Below are 19,969 nucleotides of genomic sequence, written 5' to 3'. Positions count from 1 at the left end.
TCAGGACAGACCGCCTAATCATTCACTAGTCATAAAAGAAGACCCACACGGACGCTCTAAACGGGTCTCAAACGTCCGGCCTGACTGACACCCCTCATACCCACACGTCGTTAACCCATGTTGAATCGTCGAAAAATCCGCTAGAGGGGGGCCGGGGGGGGGGGGAGTGAAAGCCGCATGACGCCGGTCCGGCGGGCCGCATAGTCCCTTGCCTGACTATTTAAGCCGACCATGCCGAAAACCCTCCACATTTTCCTCCACCCGTTCGTCGCAACCACTACTTTTCACTCTCGTCTACCGCAACCTTCAATAACCCATGCCCCCGTGCCGCCGCCACTTTCTAACGCCGAAGCGCCGGCTGCAGATCCGGGCAAGGTACGAAGCCTGGATCACCACGAGGCTACCTCTGGATCTAGTGGATCCGAAGGAGGAGGGGGATGATGGAGGAGGAGGAGGAGGAGGAGCCGACTGAGGATGTGGGGGATGCTAGAGGCATGGATCTGCAGGCAGAGCAACATGCCATCACTACTAGGAAAAGCCCTAGCAGTAGCGTGAGTTTTTGAACTATCAGTAGCGTGGGTGCCTGCGTTACTACTACGACGCTACAACTAACGTTTATCAGTAGCGCTGCTTACCCAGTGCTACAACCAAAGTTTAGCAGTAGCGCCTCTTAGCCAGTGCTACTGCTAACCGAGTTATCAGTAGCGTGCTTTTCTAACCCGCGCCACTCGTAAACGCAGATATTTCTCTTTTTATGTGTATGTTGTATTTACACACGGTTATACATATTAATATACAACATCAATAATTATTGTGCCAGCAACTACGTTTAGATTAAAGTAAATGGATCAGTAAATGGTAAAATGTTATAAAACAGAATAACAACTATGTCTTCGTGATGAAGCAGAGAGATACAACGGTCTCCAACTTGTGGATTGTGATCCTTCTTTATTTGTCTCCATGCTTCAATTCGGAGGAGTCCTTTTGATTTGCGCTCAGTCGAGTATGGAGAATCGAACTGAGCCCTCAATGGGCTTTTAATTTTCATATGATCTTTGTCATGCATCAACAGATGCACAATATCATTTGGCAATTTCTGTTAAAGAACATAATAGTAGTTTAGTTAGCAATGTAATCAAAACCATTTACGCAATAGTAGTGTACTTAATTAGCAACTCTTACCAAGATATTTCGGCGAATGTCATCTGTCATCAACCTATGCACTAGTGGCATGTAAAATGTATAATTTGTGTCAGTTCCCAAATTATACGGCAAGTTGTACCAACCAACTAGGACACCAAGGACAAAGTGGATAAGAACATCCTTCTCCTCCCAAGTTAGATGTGATCCATAAGTGTAGTGTGTCGTGTCAATTAATTTTCTTATTTCATCCGAAGAAATGAAATAAGTTGTAAACTATAATTTAACAAATTTAGAATGCAAATTACTTGACAAATATGGTTGACAAACTCACTTGAAGGTAATACAGGAAGCATATCGATATCCACCCAAATGTCGATGTTACCTTCAATATAATCTTCAGGACGAAGATCAAAGGTTATTTCCATATCCTCCTGAATCCATATGCCTTGCAAAGAGCTTCCTAATTTGAGCACCCTAATTATGTGCTATTAATTGCATTCATTACTTTGACCAAAAATGTGTGACCATGTCTAGTCCTCAGGTTAGCTCTCCTCGTCTCCATACTCTTGTGGTCTTTGAAACCGAACCTCTCCAAAACATACCTTCTTGCATGGTAGGGGAGGAACTAGTCGAATTGTATAAAATAGAAATTACACGTTGAAGCAAAGAAACAGAAGTCATGCTTAATTACGAAAAAACACTTGTCATCGTTGCGTACCGTACAAACATCGAAGGTCTCGTCAAGCTTGATGGTGAAGAACCTCCCGTCTCGCATGTGAGGCCGCGTGTCGCACAAACCCTAATCGTCGCAGCAGTAATCACACTCATGGATCCTATCGTTGTCAGACATTTCCTGTGTTCATGATTTAAAAATTCGGCAAGACCATTATTAAAATAAGACAAATTGAGCGCCTGGAATTTGACGGAATGGAAAAGAATCAGTAGTCCAGCAAAACATAGGCACTAGGAGGTGTTCCGTGCAATAACATACAATAAAACTAATACATCATATCGAATAATCCAGTTAATGCATCACCGAATATTATCATATAATAAAACTAATACATCATCTTGAATAATCAAGTTAATGCATCATCGAATATTATCACTAATAATCTCGAATATTATCATATAATATCACTAATACAGATCCATTTGACATCTCACGACGCAGGTGGTGGACACCCAAGATAAGGAACCATGACCGGATCATAGCTCGGCTGAGATCCCTGAAGAACCTGTCAGGTATTGGAGAACCTGGCGTCCAACGCAGCCATGTAGCCACGGACGTTCTCGTTCTCCTCCCTGGCATGACGACGTACCACCTCCGTGGGGGCCGGCTCCCTTCGCACCGATAGTGGCCCACGCGACCGCCACCAAAGAAGCTCCGGGTTGATGACGAGATCTGGATTCCTCCCCAAGGTGCACCCCTCGGAATGTAACACCTCCCAGTGACAGCCCGATGGAGCCCAACCTCTCAAGGAGGTCGCCGACCACTTAACGACGAGGACACGGGCCAGGCATCGTCGACGTCGAGACAAATTCCTATGAGAACATTTGAATTTGGGCATCAAAACCATTTTTCTGACTCATTTTTGACTTAGTTTTGCTATTTCAGAAATGCTTAATTTCTTCAACTCATTTTTGACTCAGTTTTTTTATTACCTATCTAATCTTCTATATCTAAATAGCTAGCCCCCACTAACCTATTTCTGTCAACATGCAAGTATGACACCTCATCAAGCAAATATACAATAATAAAACACAATATATATATATTACAAATATTACCGCAACAACGTTCGGGGCATCATCTAGTTTCACAAACAATTTCACCTAGCAAGAACCCTAGAAAGAAACCTAGCTAGAACACTAGAAATCAAACGGGCGGAGGAGGCGTGGGGATGTCTCACCAGAGAAGGAGACGGCCGGTACACGGAGGAGACGATCGGAGGAAAGCAGAGGACGGGGTCGGTGTCGAGGTAGAGGTCGACGGGGCCGCGTTGGGAGGACATGCGACTTCACAAGGAAGTGGAGAGGAAGGGAGTGAGGGGCGTGCGCGGAGCGGGGGCGCATTGAGGGCACCGACGGCGGCGGCAGCACAGAGTGGAGAGGGAGGGAGTGAAGAGGGGGAGAGGGAGAGAGTGACGGGCGACGACGGTGGTGGCGCAGAGTGGAGAGGAAGGGAGGGGGAGGGAGGGAGTGAGGGGCGTGCGTGGAGCGGAGGAGTGAGGAGGGGGAGAGGGAGAGAGTGAGGGGCGACAACGGCGACATAGAGCGGAAAGGGGTGGAGTAAGGAGGGGAGAGGGAGAGAGTGTGAGGGGCGTGTGTGGGAGCAGTAGCGCGGGTCAGTAAAGGGCGCTACTGCTATGGCTTTAGTAGTAGCGTTTCTTCCTAACGAGTGTTACTACTATAGGTCGCCCTGCATGTCGCGGTCGGACCGATTAGCAGTAGCGCATGTTTGAAGATGGGTGCTACTGCTAACAAGATACCTGTAGCGCTTGACGCCACCCGCGCTACTACTAATTAGTAGTAGCGGCGGGCTGGCAACAGGGCGCTACTGCTAAAATTGTACCTATAAGCTTTTCTCTAGTAGTGCATCCTCGATTCCATCCGCTCGGGGTCGGATGGGGAGGCCAGAAGCCGTCGTCGACATGAGATGGAGGCGGAGCAGGCCGCGGACGAGGCAGATATGCTCGCCTACATGGATGAAGTCGAGGAGGAGGAGAAGAAGATGAAGCCCTCCTGCGCGACCGTCTACCCGGCGCCCGACACCGACATTGTGGACATCTCCGACGACGATAGCTAAGGTAGTACATCATATGTAGCACGTATAATTTCTTTTAGATGCTTTGTATGTATCTAGGGGCGCGTCTGCGGACGTATAAGGGGCGGATTTACCAAGTCCGGCTGTAGATGCTCTAACTCTGGCTTACATTTGCGGTCTCCTTAAAGCGTACAGAGCTCGCTCCATAATTATTCAAAACCAGCGCACAAACTCAATATAGTTATAGTGTGGCCTTCAAATTTTATTGTCTTGATTTTCCTGTTTTAGTTTTTGTGTGAATTCTATAGATCTCGTTGTAGGCAATCAAACAATAGCGAAACTACAAGCAAATTAGTTATGGTGGGGGACCAAATTTATTGCATTTACCTATATTTTCCAACATTGAAATGTCATTAGCTGCATTTCAAAATATGCAATGTAGTTATTTGACATTGTTAGCTACAGAGAAGACCGAGGGTGTGCGGTCCTCCTCAGAAATGTTGTCGAGGTAGTCGTCCTTGTCAAGCAGCCTGAGTCTCCAACAACGGTTGTGCTATGCCTCGATTAGTCGGTGCTCCTTCCCGCTGTCGTTTGCGGGTCCAAAGCACTCCTCTTCCACGAAGGGTGCCCTCCGCTTCATGGACGGATAGCTCCAGCACGCCCCTTATCGAGTCCTTGGCCTCTAGAAGGACGGGGAACATAGGGAATGAGGGGGCATCGAAGGCGTTATCGTCCTCATCCGAGTCGGTGTTGTGGTTGCACCAGACGCGTGGCGTGAATAGGGACGGCATCAATAGTGGGACGATGTCACTTGAGGTCTACGACATGAATGATGACTCTGTTAGAGTGTTCTTTTACGTGTTAATTGTCGTATTCACGGTTATTAGAGTGGCGCTAAAGGTTGCCCTAATAATATGATAAATATGAAGAGAGAGAGAGAGAGAGAGAGAGAGAGAGGAGAAACAAAATAGAGCGTGTATAAATGGAGAAGTGGTGTGGGGGAGGGAAGGGGGGACAAAGACCAAACAAAGGCACCACCCTCTGTCTCATTTCCTTCCTTCCTTCCTTTCCTTGCTGTGGGCAGGGCAGCTAAATAAATAAAAAAAACCAGCTTTCTTTGTCCCTCACTTTTTCTATCCACAAACTCACTGCAGAAGAGAGAGAGAGAGATTCCAAATCTAATTAGAAGGAGAAGGAGAAGCTCCTCAACAACAAGAAGAAGAAGTAGAGGAGAAAGTTCCTCCCTTTTCTTCTTCTTCTTCTTCTGCAACCCAAAATCCTCCCCCGACTCCAAGCACAAGCACAAGACGAAGCAGCGGCGGCCCGATCCGACGCGGTTTGTTTGATCCATACCCCCCCTTGCTGCCCATCGATTCCCGATTCTCCGCTTGGCCTGCTCTGTTTAATTTCTTGTCCGCCGCCCCGATCCAATCCCCTCCGCCGGCTAGCTGCTTGCTCCACCACCAACCCCGCAAGCCGATTCCTCTCCGCCGACCCACCCATTCATGCGCCGGAGCCGACCACTACTCTCCCGTCCAGGATTCCCATTCCCATAGCCTAGCTAGCTCCGACCCTGCCGCTCGGCTCACCAACAACCAAAGATCGGATTTTTATTCGATTCCCCTTCCCCTCCCTCCCTCCACAGCACTAGGACTAGGTTGCTTCTCGCTCCGGTCAAACCCATCCCTTCTCGCTGGATCTCGCCGATCCATAGCATAGCATGGTGGGCCAAACCATGATGCGCATCGTGCGCCCCTGCTTCAAGCCCTCACTGCCCGACGGCGCACAGGTCGTCTCCGCCGGGGGCGGCACCAGGGAGGGCCTCCTCTGGTACAGGGACGCCGGCAGGCACGCCTGCGGCGACTTCTCCATGGCCGTCGTGCAGGCCAACCAGCTGCTCGAGGACGCCAGCCAGCTCGAGGCCGGGCCCCTAGTCGCCGCCGACGGCCCCTGCGGCACCTTCGTTGGCGTCTACGACGGCCACGGCGGGCCCGAGACCGCCCGCTTCGTCGCCGACAACCTCTTCCACCACCTAAAGAGTAAGCAGCAGTGTTCATCACCATGCTCAAGGGGATTCACATAAAGATCTTATGATTTCCCTATATGTTGCTGAGTGAGTGGAGTAGTTACATGATGAAATCGCCTTAGCTTCGAATGTGATGGTAGCTCATCCTATTTTTTTGGTTCCCTGGGCTCTAGTTCCATTGACTCGTACTGCCAATTAGTTAGTTTGATTGATTGACACTCACACCTGATTCATGATTGCTTCGATGCAGAGTTTGCGACGGAACGACAGACCGTCTCATCCGACGTCATACGCAGATCCTACGCTGCCACCGAGGAAGGGTTTCTGAACCTTGTGAGGAAGCAGTGGCTCATCAAACCGCAGATTGCCTCAGTCGGTACGTGCTGTTTGGTTGGCATCATCAACGAAGGGGTCCTCTACATAGCAAACACCGGTGATTCTCGTGCTGTCCTCGGGAGACTCGAGAGGGGCGCCAAAGACATTAAAGCCGTTCAGCTATCGTCCGAGCATAACGCGAGCTTTGAGGCTGTAAGGGATGAGCTAAGACAGCTACACCCGGACGACCCCCGGATCGTGGTCCTCAAGCACAACGTTTGGCGCGTGAAGGGCATTATTCAGGTATTTCATTTGGATGGCCTCTGTTTAATGCATCACTTCTATAAATACTCCCCTGTAAACTTGGGCCAGGAATTTATTTGATGAGGATTTCCATTTGTGCACCATTTAATGAACTAATGCTGCCAAGAATACGCCGCCTTTTGTACAAAGCCCCAAGATTAATGCCCGTTAACTATCAGCAATATGATTACTCATGCTCTGTTTTTTATCCTTTGTGTTCAGGTTTCCAGAACGATCGGTGATGCCTACCTAAAAAGTTCGGAATTCAACCGCGAGCCTCTTCTAGCACGGTTCCGCATTCCAGGACCCTTCCATAAACCAATTCTTTGTCCGGAACCATCCATTGAAGAACACAGGCTGTGTGCGGAAGATCAATTTGTTATATTTGCGTCAGATGGACTATGGGAGCACTTGAGCAATCAGGAAGCTGTGGATATAGTTCATTGTTCACCTCGGAATGTGAGTCGATTTTCCATGCTTTCTCTTACATTACTCTTCTGCAATGTACTCCCTCCGTTCCTTAATATAAGTCTTGTTAGAGATTTTACTATGAACTACATACGGAGCAAAATGAGTGAATCTACACTCTAAAATATGTCTATATACATCCGTATGTAGCCTCTAGTTGAATCTCTAAAAAGACTTATATTTAGGAACGGAGGGAATACTGAAATATGCTTCCTGTTTTAAGCTTGCCTTTTGTTGTTGATATGTAACCAAAAGTAGGTTAGAACTGTTATATCGAAACATTAGCATTTACTTGTAAGAGAGCAACTCTCCTTTGTTCGACAGCCTTTAATTTTTTTCTTATTTGTAGCGAGTGTCATAGTTGTGATGGTTTGAGCATATGGCTACCCACGGAGTGTCATTCATTATGTCCCACATGATTTTATTTTATGAAATTGCCTGAATGGCTAACCAGGGCAAGGGGCTGACTTGGGTGCACTCGTTCCTTTGGTCCTTTATTAGTTGAAATTGGTGAAATAAGCTCACACTGATGTCTGAAAAGTTACAAAAATTATTAATTAATCTACAACATTGACACAAGACACATATATGCTAGGAGTACATAATAAAATTTCATACCGAATTCGGTTTACACCAGAAAACAAGAAAGACAATTTTGATCTTGAATTTGTCTGTTCAATTACTATTGGCAGCTAATTTTGTCTCTCTGTTCTCTTCCCAACGTGTGAATTGGAATTAAAAAACAATTGTTCTGTGAGATAGCATACGTGTGCTATTTGGACTTTGATTCGGTATGCTTTTGCCGATTCCACCTAAAGAGGTGTGTGTATACAAGTCATCCCCCCAGTGGAAGCACTCTGTTTGAGAACCACTCAGTATTATTTAATCTGAACTTTAGCAAAGTGAACTTGCATTTTAGAAGTACCAAATTGTAACTTGTATGCTCTGAAAATTCAGCTGTCAATTATTGGTTGCTAAACATTAAGAAAAATAACCTTTGCAGGGCATTGCGAGACGACTAGTAAAAGCAGCTCTGCGGGAGGCGGCAAAGAAGAGAGAAATGAGGTACTCAGACTTGAAGAAGATCGACCGCGGGGTCAGGAGGCATTTCCATGATGATATTACTGTTGTAGTACTATTCATGGAGCCCGCGCTTATCAGCAGAAGGCTCTACGGTGGCCCATTGCTTTCGTTAAGGGGCGGTGGCAGTATGCCAACGTTTGCACAGAAATACTGACCATCCATGACTGATGCTTTCTGGAAATATCGTCCTATATATCGTTCATATCTTGGGCCGGTGCTCTCCACACGACATGCAGACACTGCGTAGAGCGGTGCGTGGAGGAGCCATATTGTTTTGACTTCTAATATGTACAGCTAGAGAGAGAAGCGTTGTTGTTCGATGGCCGCGTCATCAGTGTGATGACATGACCCTCTGTTGGGTCGCTCGGAGAAACCTAAACTGGCAGCTGCACATAATTTGCAGGTATCAGCTAGCGTTTCTCTTTTCGCGGGGTGGATGGACCTGAAATTGAGCAGTATTTTAAGAAACATGGGATTAAGACATTGCGGCATGCTGTTGTTACATCTCATGACCCCTCCTTCATTTTGCAGCTCTCCGGCTTTCCATCTCATGTCTACATTGTATAACTATTTAAGCTTTAAGCTCTGTGAACTGTGGATGTTGGGGCAGAGTTGGATTAGCATTAGCCAAGGACTTTGTAAAGAGTATATGTCCATTTTGCCAAGACAGGAAGGACTAAAAAAATCTATTTAACTTGTTGAATCATCAGTATTTATTTCTGTTGATGACATTGTTTGTGGATGGTTCCTTTTTGGAGGAGGACGACACTGCAGCAGTGGGGTTGATACTTCGGAGATATGATGGATCGGTCGTCTTTTGCAGCTTATCGATATATATTTAATTGCAGTGATGCTCTAGAGACTGACATACATGCGCTGATGATTGGTATATACAGAGTTTTTGGTGTTGGTTCAGTCAGATTCAGTGGCTGCCTTATCTTGTCTTTCTAGTTCTAGTTTAGATCGTTCAGTCTATGGTTAGTGGCTGAAACTAAGGCTCTAATGATTGATAGGGTTTTTGTTCCGCAGAAACTTCATAGGCCACAGAATAGTGTTACAGATTGCTTGGCAAGGTATAGTTGCTCTGAGCGAGCTACACTTGTGTGGCTCGGCAGAGGGCACCCACGTATTGAGGATCTCTTGTCCAAGGATTGTAGCTCTATCATGATTGAATAAAACCCTTTTGATCTTGCAAAAAAAAAACAATCAATATTTATTTCTAGCATGTAGAATGGAAATGCACATACATGGTTATACACATTAGAAAGGATCATCATGCCATGTGATTCAAGTGCAGTGTTTAGTTGGTTGAGTTATTTTTATCCTTGCATTGGATTTGCAGCCCAAACGAGTGATGATGTCATACTAACATCTTGTCATTCGCTTTGGGATCATCTAATGTTTTATTAGTGTTCGATGAAAGATTGTTTTGGCAGTTTCTTGCGTGTCGTTACACTCAAGGGCATAATATTACTAGTTTCTTAGCTACATAGTTGTTAGTTGATTGGATTCCTCTCATGAGAATCAAGGACTTTTGACGCGCATTAGTATCAACGAAAGGAAACAATAGTGAATTGATGTGGTGACAAGTCCTGCTAAAAGTGACGTTGTGGGTGGAATATGTGACTTGTAACCACAGTCGGTTTCAAAATGTAAACAAAATGTAGTCTGTACTCACTCTGTCCCAAAATTAGTACAATTTTGTACAAGAGCTAGTATAAATTTAAGACACTTATTTTGATACGGAGGGAGTATTTTGGTAAGGTAGACAAGTTACAAATACTAATAATTATGTTTGATGTTAATATAAACCAACAGGATAACTAGCTGTGAGTCCAGTGTATCTTTTCCATCATACATGCACAGCTTTGGCCCTAATTTGTAATCTTGAGCTACCTGACTCCATTGCACAAGGGAGCTACTTGTTTACTTTTGACATCAGGAGATCTGTTCGAACATTCTTTCTTGCCAAGAAACCCAGAATATCAATAGACACTTCTCTCTATTCAAACATTCCTACACTGCTTATCCAGGATTGTATGTTCACTCGAATAGCTCGTTCGCGGCACCTCTAGAGATAGACAATTGACTCGACTCATTGCCATGTTGAAAATTCAAGATTGCTACAAATGATTGGCAACCAAACCATTTGTCTGGTCAGTGATCGATGAACTCTTGGCCGGTCAGTGCTATTTTGATTTGTAATAATGCTAGCAACTTCCCTATCAACCCAATGTGGAAGAAACAAACACCACCAATATTTTAAGCCAGAGTGAAATAGAGGATCCAAGTATATACTACTAGGTTGACACTTGGTATAATAGGATTTGTGATAAAGTACTAATCTGCATTCCATACACTATAAAAATATCTATCAAGTGATACCTAAATTCCTGCCCTTGAACTAAGTACATATAAATATATGCTTAGTTTTTTGTTAGGCCAACATACTCCAAAACCTATATAAAATTATACATACTCAAAACTATTATAATACATCGAGATACAAATAAATGAGTTAGTGGAATAATATTTGAACTAAGCATATATTATATTTGGAAGCGGGTCAAATTTGAACTGCAGATGCATTATATTTTGCTCTTTATTTTTCTCAAAAATCATTTTTAGATACATAAGTATCCATTTAATGATAGAAACACCAAAAGATTTTCAAGATTCAACCACAGCTAGGAAAGGTCATGCCCGCCATTTTGGCCATATCTTGAAATGAACATGAAAAATTCAAAAAACATAAAAAAAGGAAAATCTTCATATTATGTCATTATATGTGACCAAGTTACCACGAAAAATAAGAAACTTGTAATACGATAATTATTTTTAAAAAGTGTTCTTACAGATGAGCTATCATGTGTGAAGGTTCATGACTTTCAAGTCAAATGATCAATCTTATGGCCATATTCATGACATAGTTTGTACAAATGATATAATATTATGCACAAGGGTGCATCGTGGAATGGCAAGTAATGTTGTCTAAGTAAGTTTTCATTTTCTTCAGATGAAAAAATCATTTTCTATTTTGCTAATGCCCAAAATTAGTTTTTCATGAAGGATCTACCGTATAATTGTTGCAAATTATACCTAACAAATGCTCTAAAATACTAGTACATATTTAATGCATAATTGACCTAATGGTTGGGTGTCAAAATCTTTTATCCACGGCTCGTGAAAAAGACAAATTTGTGTCGATTTAGTTGGAAGCGGGTCAAATTTGAACTGCAGCTACATTATACTTAGTTCTTCATTTTTCCCTAAAATCATTTGTAGGTACATAAGTATCCATAAGGACCCATGCGTTGCAACGAGAGAAAAACAATTATAATCTTGAATGGTGCTGATCATATCATGTCTTTAAAATTTTAGGACATTTCTGGAAATGCATGAACATTTTTTGAATTAGCAAACATTTTTTTCAATTGCACTCAAAAAATAACACACAAACTTTTTTTCAAAATCATGGACTTTTATTGTTTTCACCAACATAGTTCTCAAAATTATGAACATTTTTCTGAATATGCGAATATTTTTACAAAAATCCTGAGCATTTTTTGAATTCATAAACATTTTATATTTTCTTCAAACTTTTATTTCAAAATTCGCAGTTTTATAAATTGCAAAAAAAATTCAAAGTTCTAAATTATTTAAACTTAAAAACGGAACAGAAAAACGAAAGTAAAAAATGAGACTAAAAATAGAGGCACGAACTGTTTTTAAGATTTTCACACGGACTTTTGTTTAAAATCGTTGACTTTTTTATTTGATGGACTTTTTTGTTTAAACATTTTTTTATATGCAAACATTTTTCAAAACTCCTGAGTACTTTTTGAATTCTCAAAAAAATATGTTTTTTGAATATTTTATTTCAAAATTCTCAGTTTCTTAAAATTGAGAAAAATTGTTTGAAGTTCTAAATTATTTATACTAGAAAAATAAAATGGAACAGAAAATAAAAATAAAAAAACTAAACAGGCACCCACGCATGGGCCGGCCCAAACAGGTGTGCTGCATCTTGTTCCGACGTCCAGAGCGTAATATAGGAGGTGCCTACATGGGCCGGCCCAGTCTGGAGATTTTTCTGATTGAAACATTTTTTATGACTTATAGGTGGCATTGGTGGTAATTTTAGTCAACTTTAAGGACAATTTGGATGACGTACGGAAGAAGCACTATTTGCTTTATTAGTAGGTAAAGATTTAATCATAGAGACACCAAAAGTTTTTCAAGATTCAACAACTAGCTAGGAACGGTCATGCCCGCCGTTTTGACCGCATTTTGAAACGAGCCTGAAAAATTCAAAAAACAATAAACAAATTGGAAAATCTTTATATTTTGTCATTATATGTGATCAAGTTATCAGGAAAAATAAGAAACTTATAATACGACAAATATTTTTTAAAAATGTTGTCAGAAATAAGCTATCATGTGTGTGAAGTTTCATAGATTTCAAGCCAAATGATCAATCTTATGGCCACATTCATGGCATAGTTTGTACAAATAATATAATATTGTGCACAAGGATGCATCTTGGAATAAGAAGCAATGTTGCCTAAGGAAGTTTTCATTTTTTGGACGAAAAATTCATTTTCTATTTTTCGCGTGTCCAAAATGAATTTTTTTTGTGAAGGACCTACAATATATTTGTTGTAAAATTGGACGAAATAATTTTTATAAAGTACTAGGACATATTTATTGTACAATTGACCAAATGGTTCGGTGTCAAAGGCTTTTATCCACCGCTCGTGAAAAAGGGAAAATTTTCTACTCATTCAGCTTGAAGCGGGTCAAATTTAAACTGCAAGTAAATTATAGTTTGTTCTTTTTTTTTCCAAAAATCATTTTTAGGTACATAGTATCTATTTTATCATAGATACATCGTGTAGTGGCAAGACATCGATGTTTGGATGGTGTCTCAAGGCCCCAACTCGAGAGCGTATAAACGAGCATGCCAACCACGTGGTCATCGCGTGACCGTGGCATTGCCGCGCGTTCTGGGCAGCCTAGGCATGTTTGGTGGGTTGATCACTCTCCCGTTAGGTGTTACTAGAAATAATACAACAGAAGAATCTCACGAGGAGACTGAAATAAGCTCAAACATGAATTAACAGCCAAGTGTTTGATTAGCGATGGGGGAAATTCACATGGCCAATGGGCCTGATTTTTGTGTGAGGATGATCATCTACTAAGGAGACAGTCTTGGAAAATTTTCATCTCAAATGAAGGAGACTAGGTGGCACTTGCTTTGCAAAGTACCACATTGGGCAGAAATATGAATGCTAAAGATGAGCTCAAATGAATGAACGGATTGATCTACAATTTGGTGGATGATGGTGATTTGGGCATAGGAAAGTACTGTAAAATTTTTATACCATTTGAACATGCCAAAGTGACACTTCCTTCACAATGCTCTTGTATGGACAGAAACTTGTAAAAAATATTGAGAGGAATTGGGTAAATGAAATGAGGTCACATTTGGTGTAGATAAGTTACACATGTAGGAACATGCCCTGGTAAATTTTTAGCATTAATTAAGAAATCTATAATATATTTGTTTCACAAACTAAAAAAATGACCAGAATAAAAGATTGGATAATGAGCTCACATGAATTACTGGATAGACCTCAAATTTTGTAGAGAGTGATCACTTGGGCATATAGAATATTTGGAAAAATCTTAGATCATTTGGATATTACTAGATAGTACTTCCTTCACAAAGCTTCTCTCTGGATAGAAAATTTGAAAATTTTCTAAGGAAGATTTAATAGGCAAATAGAGCTGAATATTGACATGCGGCAATTATTTGGATATGGAAGATAGCCAAAAAAGTTTGCAGGCAATATGAGGTGTCTAGATAGCACTTGCTTTGCAATGTGCCAATCTGGACAGAAAATAGAAATTGACGTTGTGCTCACATAAATGATTGGATGGAGCTGAAATTTGGAGAAGTGTGATAATTTGGTAATATAAAGACATTTTAAACATTTCATACCATTTCTTGCTTCCTTGCCAATTGCATGTAGCAAGATTGTCTTTAATTATCACAACTTTTCTCCAAACATACCACAAGAAAATCTTAACTTTAATAATGGACTTGGGTTACTTGAGCTCTTTTTCGAGTTCTATTTTTTTCAAATTCCTTTTCCATTTTTCAAATTTGCATTTTTTTTAAATGACAAGAAATATTTGAATTCATGAATTTTTTCAAATCGCAATTGTTTTTCAAATACATGAGCATTTTTTTGTGAACATTTTTCGAATTTGAGGGCAATTTTAGAAATTCTGAACATCCATTTGAAACCGGCGGACAATTTTTGGAAAATCATGAAATTGTTTAAAAACCGGCCAATAATAGTTGAATTCATGGAAATTCTTTTAAAATTGGCAATTATTTTATAAATTTGCAAACTTTTTTGAAATGAGTGATCATTTTTGGAATTTCATGGCCATTTCCTGAAATTCAAGGAATTATTTTTGAATATATGTACAATTGTTTCCAGTTTTCAAAAAAAAATTAAATTGGATCAAAATCACAAGATTTTTTTTGAATTCGGAACTATTTCAACAATTCGTGATGATTTTATGAAATTTGAGTTTTGTCTGAGATCCCGAACATTTTTTAATGAGCTAACGAAAGGAAAAAAGAGAAAGAGAGAAACGAGGGTGCCAGCCCAAAGCGGTTGCGGGATGAGAGTTGTGGTGCGCGATAGTAGACTATCCAGTGACTAGTGCGTTAACTAGGAGGACCCATTAGACGCACTACTAACTCACTTTTTTTTTTTTTTTGCGAGACACTACTAACTCACTCTGGTACTGAAGGAAATTCAACACACCGTAGCGATTCGATCGGAAAAAATTAACGACCCGATCTCTACTGCTACAAAGTTTGTAGCACTACTATATGTCTATTACTAACTCACTCTGGTACTGAAGGGCATGCAGGAGGAGCTCATCGTCGCAGAGACCCTTGCCTTGAGGACATCCCCAAGATAAGATGCGGGATAGCTAGTGTGTACGCTGAACATGGGACAACAACGTTAACGGCTGTGCTGCATGGGGTAGCACGTACGTATGAGCAACAATGGCAAGGACATGGGACAACAACAACAACGGCTGTGCTGCATGCATGGAGCAGCGACGTACGTAGGAGCAGCGCTAGTCATTAGTGGTCATTTGGGTTTCCTAAATAGTCAACCACACATTTGGAAGGTATATGTATCAGCGTCGACAAATAAGATTTTGCTAGTTTTTTGGAATCTGAACCCAAAAAGCGGTATTTTTTTGCTCGTTACTCCAACTTATAAAGGTAACCTTGATGTCGACGCAAATGGTATACCCTTCGATTCCACTCTATATTGTTTTGTGATTGGTTCTTTGCTTTATTTTTATGCATCTAGACTGTATATCATGTTAAATGTAGTCATGTGTGCAAGATATCAAGCTTTTCCAAGTAAAAGTCATCATTTGGTGGTTACGTGCATTCGTAGATGCCTTGTTCACATCCCAACATTGGTCCTATGATTCTCCAAGGATGCAAAGTTTGAGCTTGTTAGATCTACGTACAGATGCGTAGTAGGCCGGAGATAAGGTGGATTGGTAGTCAACCCCCGGTTTATGTCAACTCCTTGTAAGCACATTGGTAAGTTTATCCTCAAAGAAACCAAATTGTTTCTCACTCTCCACTGTCCAAGTCTAATATGTTGCCACCGCAAGTTGTGCTACACAGTTGTTATGGATAAGACAAACCTTGAGGAATTATGCAATTACTTACAAGAAGGTTCCTCTTGTATGTGACAAACACTTATATATTTTCTAATTTCATAATATTTATTGTTTTCTCTATAAACGCCTAGTCAAGCGTCTAGAATGTGTAGATGACCAGAGAAGTTCATTTGAAGAGTTATAGTGTGACAACCTAACTTAATACTCCCACTGTTCCTGTATGTAATGTGTATTATTTTTGACACGATGACCAAAACACACAATTACAAATAATTTATAATGAAATTACCCTTGGAAAATCGTTGGTTAGTGGCACGTAAATCACTTATTCCAGGAAAAAAAATACACGCAATTAAAAGAGAGATAGTTTCCTTATTTTGCTACAAGATAAGATACAGTCGATCAGAAGAGAGATACTTTCCTTTTTTTGCTACAGATGGAACTTTATAAAAAAAATACACTTTATATAAAATGATTGAGGAAGTAATAGACTACTTATATTAACACGAGATTACTTCTTCTCCAGGAATCCATTCATAAGGAATCTGTAAGTTAAACGTAATTTGCTTGGAGCGATTTACGGATAGGTGACTAACTTAGAAGTTAACCTCGAATACGCATGAGTGAGCATAAAGTTTGTAGACAAAACTAGCATTGGTTTTTTTAGCTAGTCTAGATCCCGTCAAACAACGCAAAATGAGTAAATATATACTTTAAAATATGTCTATATACATTTATATGTAATATTTTAGTGAAACTTATGTTTAAAAATGGAGGATTAGGATATAAGGGATGCGATGCCATATTAATGTCGGACGTTCACATAGAGCCAGTGAAGCCAACGACCAGGCCAACCTGTTTAAATGTGTATGCTCGGGAAACTTCTAAAAGTTTTTTATGTCCATTTGTTTATGTTTGTTTTCTTTTACTCCCTGATTTTCTCTGTTTTTTTATTTTCCTTTTTCTTTACAGCTTTTCTGTTTCTTTTTAAAATTTCGTTTTTTCCTTTATTTCTTATTTTCAAGTATACTTCTTATTTTTAGAAATATAATAGTATTTTTATTTTTTGGAATTAAAAGTAAAATCCTCTCATTCAAAATTACGTTTAGGTATTTGAAAAAGTATTCATGGTTACAAGAAATGTTATAAAATTCTCGTGTTTACATATTTGGTTTGGAGTTCCAAAAATTGTTCTTGTGTTTTTTAGAAATGTTCTTTACTTCAATTTGTGTTTGTAATTTTTAGAAAATGTTAAGGCTTCAAAATTAGTTTGGGATATTCAGAAAAAGTATGAGATTTAATTTTTTTGCCAGAAAAAATAGAAAAATACTCCTTTTAAAATTATATTCATTGTCATGAAAAAATAGTTTTGCGTTTTGAAATTTCAAAATCGTTTCGGATCTAGTGCTGTTGTTTAGTTTTTAATGTTTATGTGCTGCGTATTTTGCTGGACACAAGCGCTAATTAGCTCCAGCGGGAGGCGAGCCGATCCTGTGTCCTCATCAACATCTACATGGAGCTAGCGATTCATCTACATTAAAATTGAAGTAAAGAACATTGTGTGGTGTGGTGTGGTGTGGTGGCAGCCCTGTGCGTGAGATGCATCGCTAGCTGACTGAGTACTTGATTTTTGCATGCTGTGTGTTGGTCAAACTAAATAACTAACTTGTACAGAGGCATGCATGCACGCACGCATGATATGATATAAATAACTAACTTCGTTCCGGTGCGCCTCTAGCCGAATCCTGTGGGGGCGGAAGGCGCCACGTGTCGGCTCCGCCACAACACAGGTAGTCTCTTCGGGATGGTCTTTTCTATCAATTGCGTTCGACATATAGTCTTTTTAGACAAGATTTTTAGAATTTGATCCGATCCGTCTTCGTATTGGCAAGGGATCCGTCTTCGTTGGGTGGACTGCTTGTTATGTGCATGGGTCTACAGGCCTGTGGAAACTACAATTGAAATAAATGTTTTGAAGGGCCCCTGCAATATCTCAAGAGTAGATGCTTCGACTTGTGGAAAATTTAAGGACGATCATTCTATACGAAGCAGCGGGTGGTCCGGCGGTAATCGGTGATTGTGCCTCTGTTCCGTTGAATCGTCATGTGGTCGCTGTCCCACGGGAGCAGAAGCTGGCGTTATTGTTAAGAACATTGCATGGAAAACAAAAAAAATTCCTATCCACACTAAAGACCTATCATGGTGATGATAATCTACGAGAGAGGAGATCAAATCCACATACCCTTGTAGATCGCTAAGCGAGAAGCATTAAGAAACGCGGTTGATGTAGTCGAACGTTTTTGCGATCCGAATCATAAGCGTCCCACGAACTCCGTCCCGATCTAGTACCGAACGGGCGACACCTTAGTGTTCAGCACACGTACAGCTCGATGACGATCTCCGTCTTCTTGATCCAGCAAGAGAGACGAAGAGGTAGCTAAATTCTCCGGCAACACTACGATGTGGCGGTGATGGTGCTGGAGCTACTCCGGCGGGGCTTCACCGGGCCATACCGAACTAGCTACGGGGTGTCACGAAGTGGTGGAGGGAGAGAGGGATGCACTATGGCTTGGGGGTGCAAAAAGCCTCTCAAACCTCCACTATATATGGGTGGAACAAGAAGCAGGCTTGCCTTGCCTCCTACTCAAAGTAGGAGGGTCCTCTCCGGGTGAGTGGACCCTCCCGGTAAAACTCCGGAACCCATTCGTCACTCCCGGTAGTTTACCGACAATGCCCGAAATCTTTCCGGAAGCCAAACACGACATTCCTATATATCAATCTTCGTTTCCGGACCATTGCGAAAACCCTCGTGATGTCCGGTATCTCATCCGGGACTCCGAACAACATTTGGTTATCAACATCAATAATTCAACTATACTAAAAACGTTACCAAACCTTAAGTGTGCAGACCATGTGGGTTCGAGAACTATGTAGACATGACCGAGCACTCTCCGGTCAATATCCAATAGCGGGACCTGGATTCTCATATTGGATCCTACATATTCTACGAAGATCTTATCGGTCGAACCTCTATGTCAAGGATTCAGTTAATCCCGTATGTTGTTCCCTTTGTCCTTCGGTATGTTACTTGCCCGAGATTCGATCGCTGGTATCTCTGTAGCTAGTTCAATCCCGTTACCGGCAAGTCTCTTTACTCGTTCTGTAATACAAGATCCCGTGACTAACTCCTTAGTCACATTGCTTGCAAGGCTTATTGTGATGTTTATTACCGAGTGGGCCCCGACATACCTCTCCGTCACACGGAGTGACAAATCTGAGTCTTGATTCACGCCAACCCAACTGACACCTTCGAAGATACCTGTAGATCACCTTTATAGTCACCCAGTTATGTTGCGACGTTTGATAAACACAAAGTATTCCTCCGGTGTCCGGGAGTTGCATGATCTCATGGTCATAGGAACAGATACATCGACATACAGAAAACAGTAGCAACAAACTGACACGATCATATGCTACATTCGTAGTTTGGGTCTTGTCCATCACATCATTCCCCTAATGATTGATCCCGTTATCAACTGTCAACACGTGTCTATGGCCAGGAAACCTTAACTGTCTTTGATCAACGAGCTAGTCAACTAGTGGATCACTAGGGATATTGTTCTGTCTATATATCCACACATGCATTAGTGTTTTCATTTAATACAATTATAGCATGGATAATAAACGATTTTCTTGAAACATGAAATATAATAATAACTATTTTATTATTGCCTCTAGGGCATATTTCCAACAGCTATTTCTTGTGGGTGGCGATGTAGTTGAATACCTTGCCCTCACTATAGGTCGTTCCCATGTAGTGGTCAGTCGGAGGATGGGTTGTGCCGAAGTCGAGGTGAAAGTGGCCTGGACAGCTGTCCGAGTAAGGAACAAACCTAATTTGTTTAAGGCGGTGCCAAACCAGCTGTTATTGATGTGATAAGAGTTGCAAACCAGTCGTTATTGATGTATGGCTATCACTAGTGGGGACGGGGCCTTTAGCCCCGACCCGTAAGGGGCTTTAGTCCCGGTTCACCAACCGGGACTAAAGGGGCGGGACTAAAGGCCTAACCTTTAGTCCCGACCCTGTTACAAGCCGGGGCTAAAGGTGCTCCACGTGGGCGCCTCGTAGC

The 19,969-nt window shown here is 41.5% G+C and overlaps 1 protein-coding gene across 1 annotated transcript; it reads left to right on the top strand.

Annotated features, from left to right (window-relative positions):
- The first annotated feature begins 4,929 nt into the window (after positions 1-4,929).
- Positions 4,930-8,808, top strand: LOC123445756 (probable protein phosphatase 2C 38). The gene is made up of 4 exons (XM_045122789.1): positions 4,930-5,949; positions 6,187-6,554; positions 6,777-7,013; positions 8,026-8,808. The coding sequence occupies exons 1-4, from the start codon at positions 5,631-5,633 to the stop codon at positions 8,257-8,259; spliced, it is 1,158 nt and encodes a 385-aa protein (XP_044978724.1). The 5' UTR covers positions 4,930-5,630; the 3' UTR covers positions 8,260-8,808.
- Positions 8,809-19,969: the final 11,161 nt, after the last annotated feature.

The sequence above is a fragment of the Hordeum vulgare genome, chromosome 3H, assembly GCF_904849725.1.
Source record: "Hordeum vulgare subsp. vulgare chromosome 3H, MorexV3_pseudomolecules_assembly, whole genome shotgun sequence".
NCBI classification, from domain to species: Eukaryota; Viridiplantae; Streptophyta; class Magnoliopsida; order Poales; family Poaceae; genus Hordeum; species Hordeum vulgare.
The sequence above is the reverse complement of the archived record's forward strand: the minus strand, read 5'-3'. Positions and strand labels throughout refer to the sequence as shown.